General features: G+C 46.9%; 1 protein-coding gene across 6 annotated transcripts in view; it reads right to left on the minus strand.

Annotated features, from left to right (window-relative positions):
- Window positions 1-7,514: 7,514 nt before the first annotated feature.
- Sash1 (SAM and SH3 domain containing 1) overlaps window positions 7,515-16,054 on the minus strand; it is a 252,044-nt gene continuing 243,504 nt past the window's right edge. For all 6 annotated transcript variants that reach the window (XM_045158593.1, XM_045158595.1, XM_045158592.1 and 3 more), the window contains 3 exons: window positions 14,784-15,898; window positions 13,673-13,804; window positions 7,515-10,823 (listed from right to left, as the gene is read on the minus strand). In XM_045158593.1, the coding sequence (XP_045014528.1) occupies window positions 10,560-10,823; window positions 13,673-13,804; window positions 14,784-15,898 (1,511 nt within the window). In that variant the 3' untranslated portion in view covers window positions 7,515-10,559. The remainder of the gene's footprint in view (window positions 10,824-13,672; window positions 13,805-14,783; window positions 15,899-16,054) is intronic.

A 16,054-nucleotide genomic window follows, 5' to 3' on the forward strand; every position in this document is an offset into this window, starting at 1 on the left:
CTTTCAACTCGACTCCCAAGACAGGGGCCAAGACGGGCTAAGTGAGGGCTGGCCAAGGGGCACCATGTCCCCATCTTCTGATGGGCAACGGTGGCTTAGGCAGGGATCCAGGCAGAGAAAGAAAGAGACGGTGGGGGTGGGGGGATTCAGTTCTGATTAGCTGGGCCCGCCTCACCTTCACCTCTCTTTCAGAACGGGACCTCACCCTCCCAGGGGACAATTCTTTGCGTGGGATTGGTCCCTCCCTGACAGCTGTGAGCCATCAAAGCACTGAGTCCAGGGGAAGGAGGAGAGAGAAGAAAGGCCGGAAGCTCCCAGGGTCCTGAGATTACGACCAGGGATCTCACTGTGAAGAGTGGCGGCCAGCGTGTCCCCTCCCCGCCCGCCTCCCCCCCCCCCCCCGGGTCACTGCACTGTAATTCTTCTTTAAGGCAGAGTCCCCAGTTACCTTGAGACAGCTGTGTCTGTCCAGCAAAAAAAAAAAAAAAAAAAAAAAGTGTCTACATGTCCCTTGCAGCAGCCACTTGGAGGAATGTAAATAAATGTGAACAGGGACCAAGTGGCCACCTGGGAAAGAAAGAGTGATGGTCTCTATGGTGGTCTGATTCAGGTGTCCCCCATAAACTTAGTTGTTCTGAACGCTAGGTTCCCAGCTGGTAGAGAGTTGGGAATTAACACCTCCTGGAGGGAGTGTATTGTTGGGGGTGGGTTATGGGTGTTATAGCCAGTTTCCCCAAGCCAGTGTTTGGCACACTCTCCTGTTGCTACGGTCCACCTTATGCTGGCCAGGGGTTGATGTCCACCCTCTCTGCTCATGCCATCGTTTTCCCTGCCATCATGGAGCTTCCCCCTCGAGCCTGTAAGCCAAAATAAACCTCTTTTTCCCAAACAAGCTGCTCTTCGTTGGGTGATTTCTACCAGCAATGTGAACCTGACTGCAACAGTCTCTTAACCTGATATATAACATAGTGTGATCAGGCCCCTGCTGAGAACCCATTTCAGGTGTGCGCGTGGGGGGGGGGGTGCGTGGTGCTCCATCTGGATGTGCCCTGGGTTCAATTCCACTCGCGTTTGAAGATAATAGGTTCAGGCCAGTTGTCGGCGTTGTCAAGGGCTGCTGATGAGACTCCCACGGCAGAGAAAACATCTTTGGGAGGGTGCTGAGCATGACCCCCCCCACACACACACACACTAGGTTTTTTAAATCTACACAGTCGGTGCCAGGCATGGTGGTGCCTTGAATCCCAGCACTCGAGAGGCAGAGGTAGGAGGATTGTTGTGAGTTCAAGGCTACAGTGAGACTACATAGTGAATTCCAGGTCAGCCTGGGCTAGAGTGAGATACTACCTTAAAAAGCCAAAGAAAAAAGAAAGAAAGAAAAGAAAAATCTAGACGTTTATAACTGGAGAGCTAAAGATTCTTTATCATCTCTCAAAATAAATTGTCACTGCAGTTTTTGAGCTCCTCTGGAATGATAGAAGATAGAGCACATTGAACCATGGGAGACCCAGTTTTTAATAGGGACACTGTGGCCAATGAAATTATGATGGTGGAAAATTGGAGCCTGTCAGTAGTGGATGTGCCTCTCTGTCTTTAATCTTAGCCTGCTGTTTAGAAGTAAGATGGACCTCTCTGAGTGAAGTCAAACCTGACATTTTTGAGTTTTTGTTTTTTTTTTTTTTTAATTTTGTAGGGCCATCTGAAAGAGGACTGCAGGCCACTCTGTAATTTGGGCAGGTGGAGACGGAAGCATTTAAATTAATTCCAAAAAGATGGCCTCGCCTGGGGCGAGCAGATCAGAGCGGTTGGCTCTTTTCAGAGCTGGAACAAGCTCGAAGCTGTTCGTAGACTCTGACTTCAGTCAACGGCCCCCTAGATCGGGGTCATGCTAAGGAAGAAGGCCAGGCAGGTAGGAAAGATGGCTGCATAAGGTCCTTGGAATTTCAGATCACTTGTGAAGCAGTTTTCTATGGCTTAATCGGGAAGAAACAAAGAAAGGCCTTAGACGCTTTGCAAGTGCTGGGTGATGTTTGGGCCTCACGCCGTGGGTTCACATGCTCCAGCTGGGCACCGTGAGAAGAGCCCTGGGGTGGCTGCATACCACTTCCCGGAGCAGCTCTGGCTTCCAGTGGTGGGATTCGCACAGTCGGAGAAGACGGGATGGAGAGACAAGTCTAGGCTGGGAGAGACATTCAGACCAGGATGAATGCAGGAATCCACCATGGTACATTCCAGACACACTGAGGACACAAAGCCTATGTGACAGGTACAGGAAATGGTTGCAGCCTGCAGGGCCTTGGCTGCACCTTTTCCCGACTGTTATTTCCTGCAAGGTGTTTTCATAAGGTGAGATACTACAGCCAGGGCAGGCCCATGGTGGGCCAGCTCATTGAATTGAGAACTACCCAGTGCCGGTGTGGTGGTGCACACTTTTAATCCCAGCACTTGGGAGGCAGAGGTAGGAGGATTGCTGTGAGTTCGAGGCCACCCTGAGACAACACAGTGAACTCCACGTCAGCCTGGGCTAGGGAGAGATCCTACCTCAAAAACCAAACATAAACGCCCCCATCTCCAAAGCAATGCGAGCCCCACAAGTACCAAATCAGCCACTGTCCATTTCTCGCCCTCCTCCATGGTTAATCCGAGTAAACAAATGCAGGGAAAAAATGGTCCCTGGATGCCACAGGAGCACGGAGACCCCACACAAACCCTCCTCAGCAGATGGGCTGTGTCTGCGGATTCAGGGTTCTCATGGGGCTGCCTGTGAGGGACGATTTACACCCTGTGAACGAGAGAGCTAATCACTCCAAAGGCCAGAGCCATCCACGCCCGTGCCTCAGTGGCTACAATTGGAGCCGGCGCTCACCTGCCTGGCAGCAAGGGAAGCTGGTTAGAAGAGGCCACAATGTTCAAGACTAATCACGATTCATCTTTCCCAGGGACTGGGAATGTGGAGGCCAAACAAAAGACACATTCGCTAATCAGACAGCGGGAAGATAAAGTGGTGGTGAGTCATCGCGGGCCTGTGGCTTCATTCTCAGAGATCATGGATCAGCCCGAATGACAAAGTCCCCCTTGGGGGTCACAGGAACATGCGCAGCACAAGTATGCCATCTCCAAGTGATCCTAACAGTGAACCAAGGCTAGGAGGTCATTTCAAATTCTAAGGTCTGTTATTTTGAGAGAGAGAGAATGGGTGCACCAGGGCCTCAGCCACTGCAATCAAACTCCAGACGCCTGCGCCCCCTAGTGGGCATGTGCACCATTGCGTCTTTGTGCTTGCCTCACGGTTGTGCTGGGAGAAATGGTTCTGAAACCCTGCGTGCATCCAGGTAACCATTTGAGGTCTGGATTGGACTGGCTTGAGATAGGGCCCAGGAGGCCTCCTTCCCAAAGGCTTCCAGGCTTGAAGGTGTTTGCCACACAGCTACTTTGCTTACTTACCATCTTGGTACTCAGACTTGCTTGTACATGCTGTCTCAGGAATCTTCTCCTTGGTGACTCACTGTTTCAAAGGGAAGTTTCATCATGGCGGGGAAAGAGTGGCAGGGCCAGAAGCAGGTCTGAGGAGAGCTGTCACATCTTTTTTTTTTTTTTTAATTTTTTTATTTATTTGAGAGCGACAGACACAGAGAGAAAGACAGATAGAGAGAGAGAGAGAGAGAGAATGGGCGCGCCAGGGCTTCCAGCCTCTGCAAACGAACTCCAGACGTGTGCGCCCCCTTGTGCATCTGGCTAACGTGGGACCTGGGGAACCGAGCCTCGAACTGGGGTCCTAAGGCTTCACAGGCAAGCGCTTAACCGCTAAGCCATCTCTCCAGCCCAAGCTGTCACATCTTGTCACAGCAGTAGGAAGGAGCTTTCCTATCCAGAGGGGCTGGACTATCAGACCTTAAGGCCCACCCCCAGTGACAAACCTCCTCCAGTCAAACCTCCACCCACCACTTCCCCAAACTGCCATTAGCTGGGGACCAAGAATTCAAAACGCAAGAGGCTACGGGGGCCATCTCACAATGGCCTCTAGGTAAGGAAGACAATGCTGGAAGACCTGGGTGGGCCTTACTCAATTCATTGAGACAGCATCTAGGGTGGGGTCAAGGCTTCCCCTTGGATGAAATAGGAATTCCACGTGGGCCTGGGAGGTAGCTCAGTCTGTAAAGTGCTTGCACGTAAGCATGAGGACACCTGCTGGGTAAGTTTGAGTCACCCACACCCGTGTGAATGCCAGCTATGGTGGCATGTGTCTGTGACTCTAGCATTGGGGGGGGTGAAGACAGGAGTAACCACAGAGGCTTGCTAGACAGCTGGTTCAGTTGAACTGGTCTCAGGCTCAGTGAGAGGTCTGTCTCAATAAATCAATGAATAAACGGAGGAAAGAAAAGAAAAGAAGTAAGAAATTCTCTCTCTGCCTGGATAGCAGCTAACCTGGCTTCTTCCAAGAGCTCCAGTCTGCTCTTCTCGGTGGCCTGCTGTGCAGATTTCTAACTCCCAAGCCAGGCCGCACGATTCCAAAAGCAAATGCCTTGCTTAAAGGCGATTTATCATAGGTTCTAAACACACAGAAAATCGGACCAACCCAATTTCTGGCAACACACATCTCTAAATACATGGCCCACTAGATCTGCTTTTCTATTGGCAATTTTTTAAAAATATTTTTTCTTATATTTATTCATTCATTTATTTATTTGACAGAGAAAGAGGGAGAGGGAGAGGGAGAGGGAGAAGGAAAGAGAGAAATAGAAAGAGAGAGAGAGGGAGAATGGGTGTGCCAGGGTCTCCAGCCACTGCAGATGAACTCCAGACGCATTCACCCCCTTGTGCATCTGGCCAGCGTGGGCCCTGGGGAATCAAACCTGGGTCCTTTGGCTTTGCAGGCAAACGCCTTAACTGCTAAGCCATCCCTCCAGCCCAGCTACTGGTAATTTTAATATGTCGCTCAGGCTGAGAACTAAGGAGTCATTGCTAATAGTGAAGCCCAAGGGCGTCAGAATAACATAAGCCAAGGTCACACTGGGAGAGAATATCCAGGACCTGTGTGTGACCACAGTGCCCTCGGCTGTGACACGGGGATCCAGGCGCTCTACGAAGTTTAAACGTGCATTGAATGATGGCTCCTGCTCATATTATATGTCGACCATTCTGGGTGTGAGCCACGAAAATGTCATTCAAACAACAACAACAAAAAGACCTGATGTCGCCTTCACCATTTGGTACCTAGGGTTGACTTTCTGAGCGACTTAAACTTTGTCAGCTGCCCCCCCCCCCCGCCCCGCATCCCTCCTTTACTCATGACTCTTCATTTCCCCAAGGAGTTTTACTAGGTACTTTGGTTACCGGGCACACGGAGAGTTGCAGTGGTCTTGCTTTGGAGCTGGTGGCACCTCCTCTCAGCTCGGTGACTGTCATTCTGGCACACGAGTGCCCTCTGGTGGCTGCGCGCTGCAACAACCGCTCCCTCTGCAAGCGCTTGTTTGCTCCAAGGGGCTCTGAGAACTGGTTTGCCCAGATTTTTTTCTAGAAAAGCCATGGAGTAGCAAGCGTTCCAGTTAAGCCTTTGACCTGCTTGGCTGTCTCTAGCCATCTGTGCCTGACGTCAGCCGGTCCTGCCAACCTCTCCAGCGTTCACTCTCAAGGTTCCAGTGTAGAGACTGAGGGACAGCCAGTCACCACCCAAAATACAGGTAGTGAGGTGTCTGGTTTATCAGCGCAAACAGGTGCCTTCCTCGATTTCATCTTGCAGCAAAGGAGACACACAGTGGTAATAAACATGAATACATTTCCTAGGCAGTGTTCTACAAGGCAACGGACCAATGAGCTTTAAGAAAAACAGAGCAGGGCAAGAGAAATGGCTCAACGGTTAAGGCGCTTGCCTGCAAAGCCAAAGGACTCAGGTTTGATTCCCCAGGACCCATTGTAAGCCAGATGCACAAGGTGGCACATGCATCTGGAGTTCGTTTCCAGTGGCAGGAAGCCCTGGCTTGCCCATTTTCTCTGCTTCTTTCTCTTCCTCTCAATTTAATAAAAATATTAAAAAACAAAAACAGAGCAGGTGGATGCAAGTGAAGGCAGAAGAGATGGATAAGGGGAGGTGTTTGACAGGGAACCTCTGCATTCAGATCTGCAGGAAGAGGGCAGAGGAACAGTCATGGAGATTTTCCGGGGAAGAACATTCCAGGCAGAGGAAAAACCTTCCAAGACCTGAAGTGAGAGCCTATGGGACAGGTTAAAGAGCAAGAAATACTCCTGGTTGAGGGCTGGATTTCATATATATATATTTATTTGTCAGCACCTCTAGAGCCACACACCATTCTGGATGCTGAGGACACAGGAACAAACCCAACAACGTCCCTGCTCCGGCGGAATCTACACTACGGTGAAGCCTATCATGGTGGTTTGAATGCAAACTGCTCCATAGGCCCATGTGTTTGAGTACTTCATCCCCTGTGGGTGGCTCTATTGGGGAAAATTGTAGAACTTTAAGGGGTTGGCTCCTACCTGGAGGAAGTGGAGGGACAGGTCTTTAAGTGTACAGCCCAGCTCAGGAGCAGGAGGTGATGGCAGTGAATGGGCAGCGTTTGTGGAGAGGACTTGGGACAGAAGGCAGGAGGAGGTCGACTCTGGATTTGGTAAATAGGACATTGATTCCGCTGGTGGCCACCAGGGGGCAGTGAGAAGAGACAAAAATCTTTCAAGCTATTTGGCTGGGAGGAGAAGCTTGAACACTGGCTGTTAGTGCTTGCTGGTGTGACACCTCTCACATTACACACACCTCTTACAACACATACACACTTCTCACACCACACACACTTCTCACATCACATACACACCACACACCACACACACACACACCTCATAACCCCCCACATCTCTCACACCACACACCTCACACCACACACCTCTCACACCACTCATACCACACCCATCTCACATCACACTCACCTCTCATAGCACACACACACTTCACACTACACACAGAGATGAAAAGAGTCTTTGCAAGGCCCTGAATTCAAGCCATGGCACTAGAAAAAAATTATGAAAGGATCTTTGTGTCAACTGTAGTAAAACATGTTTTTGTCACAATAGCTAATTTCTAGATCTTGACCCAATTTTTTTTCTTTCTTCTGTCTACTTATGCATTTAACATCTGCTGAGTTAACCACCTATATGGCTGAAAATTCTTCACCTGAAAGTGACAAGAAATGACTTCCAGAAACTCCTTTCTCTTCAAAGAGGCTGTAATGATGACTGTGATACATACTTGCAATAAAAAGATAAGAAACTGGCAAAGAGAATCTGGGTGCACTGTTGATATTGTGGTATCAGAAATAACTCTTTAAAATACTATTTTCACAAAACATTTCCTTATTTACCCAGACTTTAAAATTTTCCTTTTAGTTGGGGCTACTGCTCAGCAGCAAAGCACCTACCTGGCATGTGTGAGGCCCTGGCTTCCCCAAAAAGAAAAAAAATCCCTTTTATTTCTCTTCAATCTTTGAAGTGTCTGAGGATCAACAAAAGTTTCAACTGATGAAATTTATTTACTTTTTCCCCCCAAGTACATAGATGACATAATTACAGACAAGTTTTGATACATGGGCAACCCCTCCTGTCCCCCATCTTTTCTCTAAATGGGTCAGCACAATATTTTTTTTTTTTACAATTTTTAAAACAATACACAGCTTTCTTGGGCTGAAGCAACTGTGAGAACATATTGGTACTGGTATATTACAGCTACTTACAATGTTTAAGCAATGGAGAAAAATAAGTTATTTAAATATTGATTTCATATACAGAAAGTGCAATGTTGTTAGTTGTTATATAACTTGCTTGACAGCTTGTTTTCTTAATCAATTTAAAATCAGGATCACTTGGACTCAGACAGTTTTATATATATATATATATATATATATTTTTTTTTCCCCCCCAAACATAATACAGTTCATACATGCAGCAGTGACCTGGGGACTGACCTCTTGCACTGCACTCTTTGCTGTGTCGGAAATTGATTCCTAATAGAGGAATCATTTCCATTTCATCCATACCTGGGTTCAGGACAGAGAAAAGGGCCTCCAATCAGGCAAGGCCATGAAAATCTCTTGTTAACTGGGAATGTAAATAGGACAGCTGTGATGTAACAATCACACACGTTCTGTTATAGCTACCTGAGCTGAACCGCCTTTCCAGGTTTCTTTTGTGCTTTCCAAAGACAACAATTTTCATTGTCATCCAAAATTCTGTACCAAATACAACTGATTAAAACTGGGTATTGCTAAAGCCTACTGCCTGTCCACTATCAGCCATTGGCAGCCCCAAGCCACCTCAGTCGCAAATGCCACTCACCGACATTCAGGCTTTTCTCAGAACAAATTATACATTTAAAGCAAAAGAAGATAAAACAAAATAGTAAAGATATTAAAAAAATTATTTTCAAAAATCCCCCAGTAAAGTAGAAACAACCTCAGTCTCCCTTGGATCAGACATCCGCACTAAATTCCTGGTCCCTGAATTAATTTTCCATGCAAAGGCAATGATTTCCAGAGCAGTACAAAGAATGGTTTGGCATTCTCCAAACCTCAGGTGTTAAGTTTTACTTAAAGGAAAACCCTACACTGAAAGTGGACTGAAATTGGAAATTCTCACAAGATTTCTACTTCTCTGTTACCTCTGAGACCTTCGTGTGGGCTTTTTTGCTCAGCTAAGATCATGAGCGGATCCTCTGGAATGCCACGCAGAGTTCTTTTGCAAAGCAGTAAGAGAAGCCTGTTTTACAGACCTCACCTTGACCACCCCACAGTAAACCTGCTGGGAGGCTGCAGCTGGCTGAGGACCTTGCAGCCCCCCAGTACTACAGGTGGGCTCTGCCACAACCCAAGAGGGCAAAAATGAGCTCTTTGTAAGAGTCCACTACAAATTTGGCAGTTTTACCTTTATTCCATATTGCTAACCTCACCACATGGCGGCGTATGTATGGTGGATTTATTTGAAAAAGCATACATTTCTTTTAAAAATGTGCATACCACAACATGAAATGAATGTATCTCCTGAGGACTTTTTTTTTTCTCAGAGACATAAATCTGTAATATAAAGCATCTGGTAAAGATGTCTTTGTAATTAATGAAATCACTTTCCCCGCTCCCTCAGGGAAGAAGTCATTTGTTTTAATTACTAGATGAAGTGTCAGAGAACTTTTGATCAAGGTCTGTGTCCAAAGTGTTTCTATGATATGTGATCACCCTGAATGCTTCAAACAGAGCTCTTAAGAATGTGAAGGAAAAACTCACATCGTAAGCAATGGAGACCCTAATTGTTGTCTCGATTTACTAGAAAATCAGATGCTAGTTGAAAAGACAACAAAATACGCTGAAATCATAGTTCACAAGCAACCAAAAATCTGATACCTGACACAGGGCTAATGTGGTTGGTCCGGCTTCCTAACAGACCTTTATTTCAATTAAAAGACGTATCTAGATAAGAAATTAAGGATAATAATAATTACAGAACTGGGGAAAAAACACCCTATAAAAGTAGCTTGTAAAATGCTTCCCTTTTTTAGGAGCATCTTTCTGAAATCCACACCTTCACAATGGTGTTCTGCAAAGGTAACCCGCTAGCTAGTGACTGAATTTTGGAATGGACACGGTCGCAATTCCAAGTCAATACTGCAACACAGTGACCAACGTGGCACAATACTAAATTGATTAAAATGAAAGACAGTTACTATACACATACAGGTGCGTGCACATGTGTATGCACGTGCACATGCGCGCGCATGCACACACACACACACACGCGCAGGCACGCACATACGCACACGACCCTTTGTGAAATTCAGATTGCTGTTTACTGCATTTCTAGTTAGTTTAAAAACTGAAAGCCAACATGAAGTGTCTGTCTGATAAACACCCCTATAATGCAAGCCATGTTAGAATGAATGAGACCATTAAAGAGCCCATTTTTGCTGGAAACATCCCAGACACGTTAGATGGCAGTCGAAGCTGATGATCTGGAGCGAGGGTTACAGGGTTGTGGAGACTGACAGATAACTGCTTAAAAGTTTATATTAAGGCAAATAAAAGCTGATTGCTAGAAAGCAATTATTAAGATGTCCCTTGTTTCTCTAAAGGAGAGCAGGGATTCTTTACTTCCTGGTGTAGCCAGATGTTGTAATTTTTGAACAAACAAGCAGGGTCAATAGTGTCCAGGAACTCCCAAGTCTGCTGCTCTGGCCAGGGCATCCAGCAAGGTGACCTCGCCTTCCAGCCCCCACCTGCACAAAGACAGGCCAGAGGGAGCTCCGCATGGCACGTGCAGTGAGTTGTCATCTTGGCTCTTGTGTGTCTGAAAAACCTAAGTGCTTGTCTTGCCTTTGGGGATCAGAGGGCAGCACAAGGATCTCCCCCAAGGCTTTTCTGGAGGAGAGGGTCCTCAGTCTTGTGACCCTCACCCCTTGTTCTGAGCTTCTGGATCTGGTCAACCTGGCAGAGATGGGGGAGTTGTACCGGCCTGTTAAGCACAGTGAAAAGCTGGCTCTCGTCCAGGGGGGTCCACCTTGGGCCTGGCTACATGGCCTCGGGGCTTGGCGGCAGTTTGAAGAGTCTGGCTGCAGATATGAGTTTCCTGATGTGTCGCTCCTCAGTGATGCCGGCCTCTTGAAGGCAAGTGTGGGACAGAGAAGGCACTTGGCTCAGCATGCTGAACCCTGCATCAGAGAGGGTGCTGGTATACATAGGCAGGCCGATGGAAATGAGCCAGTCCGACATGGATGCAATACATCCTGGGGAGAGGGGCTTTCTGCAGATCTCCGTGAGCCCACCACTTGGGATCTGCATAAATAAGGAAAGCTGGGTCATGAAGGCTGTACAGATACCAGTGGAGTGCTGCTTTTGTATTATATTTATTTGAGAGAAAGAGAGAATGGGTGTGTCAGGGCCTCCAGCCACTGCAAATGAACTCCAGACACATGTGCCACCTTGTGCATCTGGCTTTATGTGGGTACTATGGAATCAAACCTGGGTCTTTAGGCTTTGCAAGCAAGTGCCTTAACTGCCAAACCATCTCTCCAGTCCAAGGAGGGCTACTTGTGATATGCCTAAAAAGAACAATCCTAAAGCACACCACTGCTAAATCATTACCAGAACGTGATAGCGTTATGAAACACCCAAAATGCAATGTCAGGGATGGATAGATGACTTAGCAGCTCAGGCACTTGTCTGCAAAGCCTAAGGACTCATGTTTGACACTCTAGGTCCCATGTAAGCCAGATGCACAATGATGCAAACGCACAAGGCTGCACATGTGCACACGGGGTCTCGTGCGTCTGGAGTTCGAATTCAGAGCTGGAGGCCCTAGTGTGCCTTTTTTTTCTCTGCATCATTCTCGCATTTAAAAAAAGGCAATCTGTTGGGCTTGCCTCAAAAAAAAAAAAAAAAATGCAACAGCAGCATGAAGAATTCTCAAAAATGAAACCAATCTTTAAGGAAATATCCTGGAAGATTCTAAAGGGTATCTGGAAATAGATCAAACCCCAATTATGTGCCCAAGCTGAAAACACTGATATAGATCCTGATACTTTGTCTCACTGTGTTATGTTCTTCTGTGAGCGACGCCTAACTGAGGTGAACTGTGAAAGACCTGTGTCAGTGTATAGAGTAGCACTCAACAGACAGGGATTTTTGTTGTTGTTGTTGCTGTTTGCTTGTTTTATTTTGTTTTTCGAGGTAGGGTCTCACTCGAGCCCAGGCTGACCTGGAATTCACTATGTAGTCTCAGGGTAGCCTCAAACTCACAGCAATCTTCCTATCGCTGCCTACCAAGTGCTGGGATTAAAGGTGTGCGTCAACATACCCAGCTTGGGTAGGATTTTTATTAAGTATATTTTCCACTGCATTTTGAGTCTATATTAACAACCATAAGATTAAGTATTTAATAGTCTTAAAGAATTTAAGTTACAGTACTATCAAGAGTTGTCTATGGTAGGGAAATGGTCATTGAACCTTGACTGCTAGTATACAAAGGGCTGTCTTTCAGAAGGTGATGCATGATGAGAAGTTTAGCTACTGTTCAGTCTTGCTGAGTCATTCAAAGAGCACATCATCAGAAGTTACTTGGAAGTCAACAGAAACTTCTTAACAAGGATGTTCTTCATTACAATATTCTAAGTAAACACTACCTTACTTAATATAAAAAGCTGGAACAAACCTAAACATTTCAACAATATGGAATTGGCTAAGCTATATAACATTCACCTAATACAATATCTTGAAATCTTGATAACAAATATAATATTTTAGTAAACAAATTTATGATTTGATAAGTGAAAACACACAGGTTTTAAAATTACAGATTTACTATGACACATGAGCATAGAGATGGATATTTTAAAAAATATTTTATCTTATTTATCTACTAGAGAAAGGAGGAGAGAGAGAATGGGCATGCCAGGGCTTCCAGCTACTGCAAATGAACTCTAGATGCATACGCCACCTTTGCACAGAATCAAACCCAGGTCTTTAGGCTTCACAGGCAAGTACCTTAACCACTAAGCCATCTCTCCAGCCCCAGAGATGGATATTTTTAAAACCGAAAAGTTAAAAAAATTATATTTATTTGTAGGACATACAATGTGACGATAAATATATACATCATGCACTGGCTAATCAAACTGCTTAACTTATGCATTGCTTATATGGTTTTTTTTTGTGTGTGTGTGTGTAGGTGTGTGTGCATTGAGAATAAAGCCTATCACCTTAGCAATTCTCACATACACAGTACACTGTTGTTAACTGTAGTGATCATGTGGTACAACAGATCTTTGAACTTTTTCCTTCTCTAATTTAACTGAAAATTTCTGACTATTACATATTTTTTTAAAGTGTTCACAGTGTTGGGGTAACTTTTGCTTTCTTTGTTTTGTTTTATGAAGGTAGGATCTCTCTCTAGCTCAGGCTGACCCAGAATTCACTAGGTAGTCTCAGGGTGGACTTGAACTCATGGTGATCCTCCCACCTCTACCTCCCAAGTGCTAGGATTAAAGGCATGTGCCACCACGCCTGGCAACTTTTACTTTTTTTCTTTCTAAAATTAAATTTTTAAAAAATATCTGAGGTTGGGTTTGGTGGCACAATGCCTGTATCTCAGCACTTGAGGAATGGAGACAGTATGAGCAGGAGTTGAAGGCCAGATGTGCTACAAAGTGAGACTTTACCTCAAAAACAGAGACAGATAGACAGACAGACAGATAAAATGAAGAGCCAGAAGTGTAGCATTGTGGTACAATGTTAACTCAGTATATATGTGACTCTGGATTTCACCCTAGCAAGTGTAAGAATAAAAATAAAATAATAAGGGCTAGAGAGATGGCTTAGCAGTTAAGGCATGTGCCTGTGAAGCCTAAGAAGCCAGGTTTGAATCCCCAGTACGTAAGCCATTTGGCACATGTGTCTGGAATTTATTTGTAGTGGTTGGAGACCCTGGCACAGCCATATTCTCTCTCTCAAATAAATAAATAAATAAAATATTTTAAAAATAAAAATAATTAAATACTAAGACAAAACATGCTATTGCCCATCGCACCCAGGGCTCAGAGCCTTTGCCTCCTGGGCGCATGGCAGCCAGCTCATCACGCGCACCGCAGGGAACACTGAGAAAGCGGAGGCCAGGTGTGACTGCTCACCGCCATGCGATGCTGCTTCCGAAGCTGCTTCACCCGGATCTGGTCCATGTTGGTGGCAATTTCCCTCTCAGGCTGACCCAAGTCCTCTGCATACCTCTGCACCAGGGCTTCCGGAATCCCACAACGGCCATGCTGCCAGGGGACAGAGAAATGCAGCATTAAGGACAACACAGACTCGTCCCCGCTAAAGTGCACCCAACACAAGACAGACTGAGGTGTTAGAAAATAAACTCCTCCAGTTTAATTCAAAGTGAAGATAGTTTTTAATACTGGAATCGGGTCTTTGGCGTGAATGTACTTATACCGTCATCTCCCAAATACTGTTACGCTCTCAGGAAATGCTTGAAAACAGGATTAAGGCAGAATGCAATTCTGTATTTCTCAGGCCAGTGCCTTCACTCTATCTATCATTTTGCAAAACCTAATTTGTCCAATGTCATTGAAGAGAGTCCCCTAAAGGGCAGAGGGACACATTACTGCTCCACAGATGTTCTCTGCCTCTCACCCCTGAAGAAGTGTAAAACTACACTGCAGCCACCACAGGTGTCTTTCTATTTTCCCTTCAAAGGGTCTTAAGAACTACCAAAGCGGGGAGGGGAAGGAGGAAAATGTTTTCATGAGGCATTTGTGATCATAAGATTTTACAATAAAGGAGTCTCAGGAGCACGTCACAACAGAGACGCACCTCCAGGAGCAAAGGAAGGACAGCCATCTCTGTGTCACTGATCTGCTTTAAAGTTACTTTGGTGCTGTGTATTTGTTTTTCAATGAGAAATGCTCCTTATACATCTAAATGAATGGTTTGGGTGCACTGGGGGCTTTCCTATTAACGCCTCCCACTCAGTGTGTACAGCTAACTGTATGGTCACGCTACATTCTGGTCTCTCTTGCCCACTAGCCCTCCCTTTCCAGGAGCCAGCTATGGCTCTGTTCACGCTCCTTGCATAGCAGAGCAGCTAAGGAAACTGTGAGCTCGGTTTGCATTGATTTGGGGGTTGTACACCTGGTTTGCAGGCCCTCAGCTCTCTGCACAGCTGCTGCACCCAGGCTGGCCTCTCTGGCCTCCCCAGCAACCCTTCCCTGCATCCAAAGCAGCCTGGGCCTGGGGTACCTTATCGGAGTAGGGCTCCTCAGTGAGGTCGATGCCCTCAGAGCCCAGCTTGTTTTCCGTGAGCGTCTGCAGGTCCAGGCCTCGAACACAGGAGGCCTTTCTGCTGAGCGCGGGGCCCAGCTTCACTCCGTGCTCTTGCAGGCTGGTGCTCTCGGGCAGCTCGGCCAGCCAGGGTGGAGGTCTGGTGCAGGACGGGCTGGTGGGCTCCTGCCCTGACCCTGACGGAGGCCTGGGTGAGGGGCAGTCGGATGGGCTGGAGGGACTAGCTTTCTTCAGTGGCAGGCTGGGTGCCTCAGGGCCCGGGCTGAGGTGCAGGCCATTGGCCAGGCGCTCTCGGCTCTTCTTGGCAGGCACGGGTGGAGGCTGGGATGGATGCTTTGACTGTGTCCTTGCCTCAGGGGCACTTGGCTCAGCATCCACCCCTTCTTTGGTGCCTGGGAGGTGGCATGTTTCTCCAAAATCATGTCCTTTTCTGTGGCCCTCAAAAGATGTCCTTGGTAAGCTGGGTTTACCTGCCGGAGGCTGAGCCTCGAAGTTTCTGGGCAAACACTGTGGAGGCGATGTGCCTCGGGAAGGGACTGCTGTAGAGACATCCAGTTTCTTTGTCATCGTTTTCTGTGGGTCAGAAAATCTCTTGCTTTGGGTCAGTAGCAATATGTGGTCTGCAGTGGGGTCCCGGCCTGGGGGCTGGGCCTTGGCGGTGGAGGTGGACATCTTCTGTGGCACTTCAGGTACAGTCTGCAGGGAGGCTTCCGGCACCTCAGAAGGCACATCCTTTCCGTCATCGGCCTCTCCTTGAAGGTCATCCAGGGAATGGGATCGGGGCCATGTTTCCACGGGCTCAGGGTCCTCCAGGGTCTCACAGCTCCGACAGATGGAGACCGGGAGGCTCCTTCGGTTTTTGCTCAAACCAGTCGCACAGGGCGTGTCGCAGTGCTTAGCTGAGTCCAGGGCTAGACCATGGCCCAGCCTGCTCTCCTCTTCCTGCTTCCGAGCCTCCAGTGACTTTGTTAAAGGCAATGTCGGGTAATTGCCTAGCTGACTCCTACTGAAAGTCTTCAAGTTAGGCTCGGTTGATGACTTGGCGGGCAGGAGGCCAGTTTTCTGAGTCTTGCCTGTGAGACAAGGGAATATTTACAACCACATTTTAAGCCAAACTGATGCACAGATAGGCTAGGAAGTTATATTTCAGCATCACACAAATGCATTACACCAAGGATGCAAAACCATCACTTATGACACTGAGTGACATAGGGTCAGGAAGGGCCCAT

Source organism: Jaculus jaculus, chromosome 9 (genome assembly GCF_020740685.1).
Source record: "Jaculus jaculus isolate mJacJac1 chromosome 9, mJacJac1.mat.Y.cur, whole genome shotgun sequence".
NCBI classification, from domain to species: Eukaryota; Metazoa; Chordata; class Mammalia; order Rodentia; family Dipodidae; genus Jaculus; species Jaculus jaculus.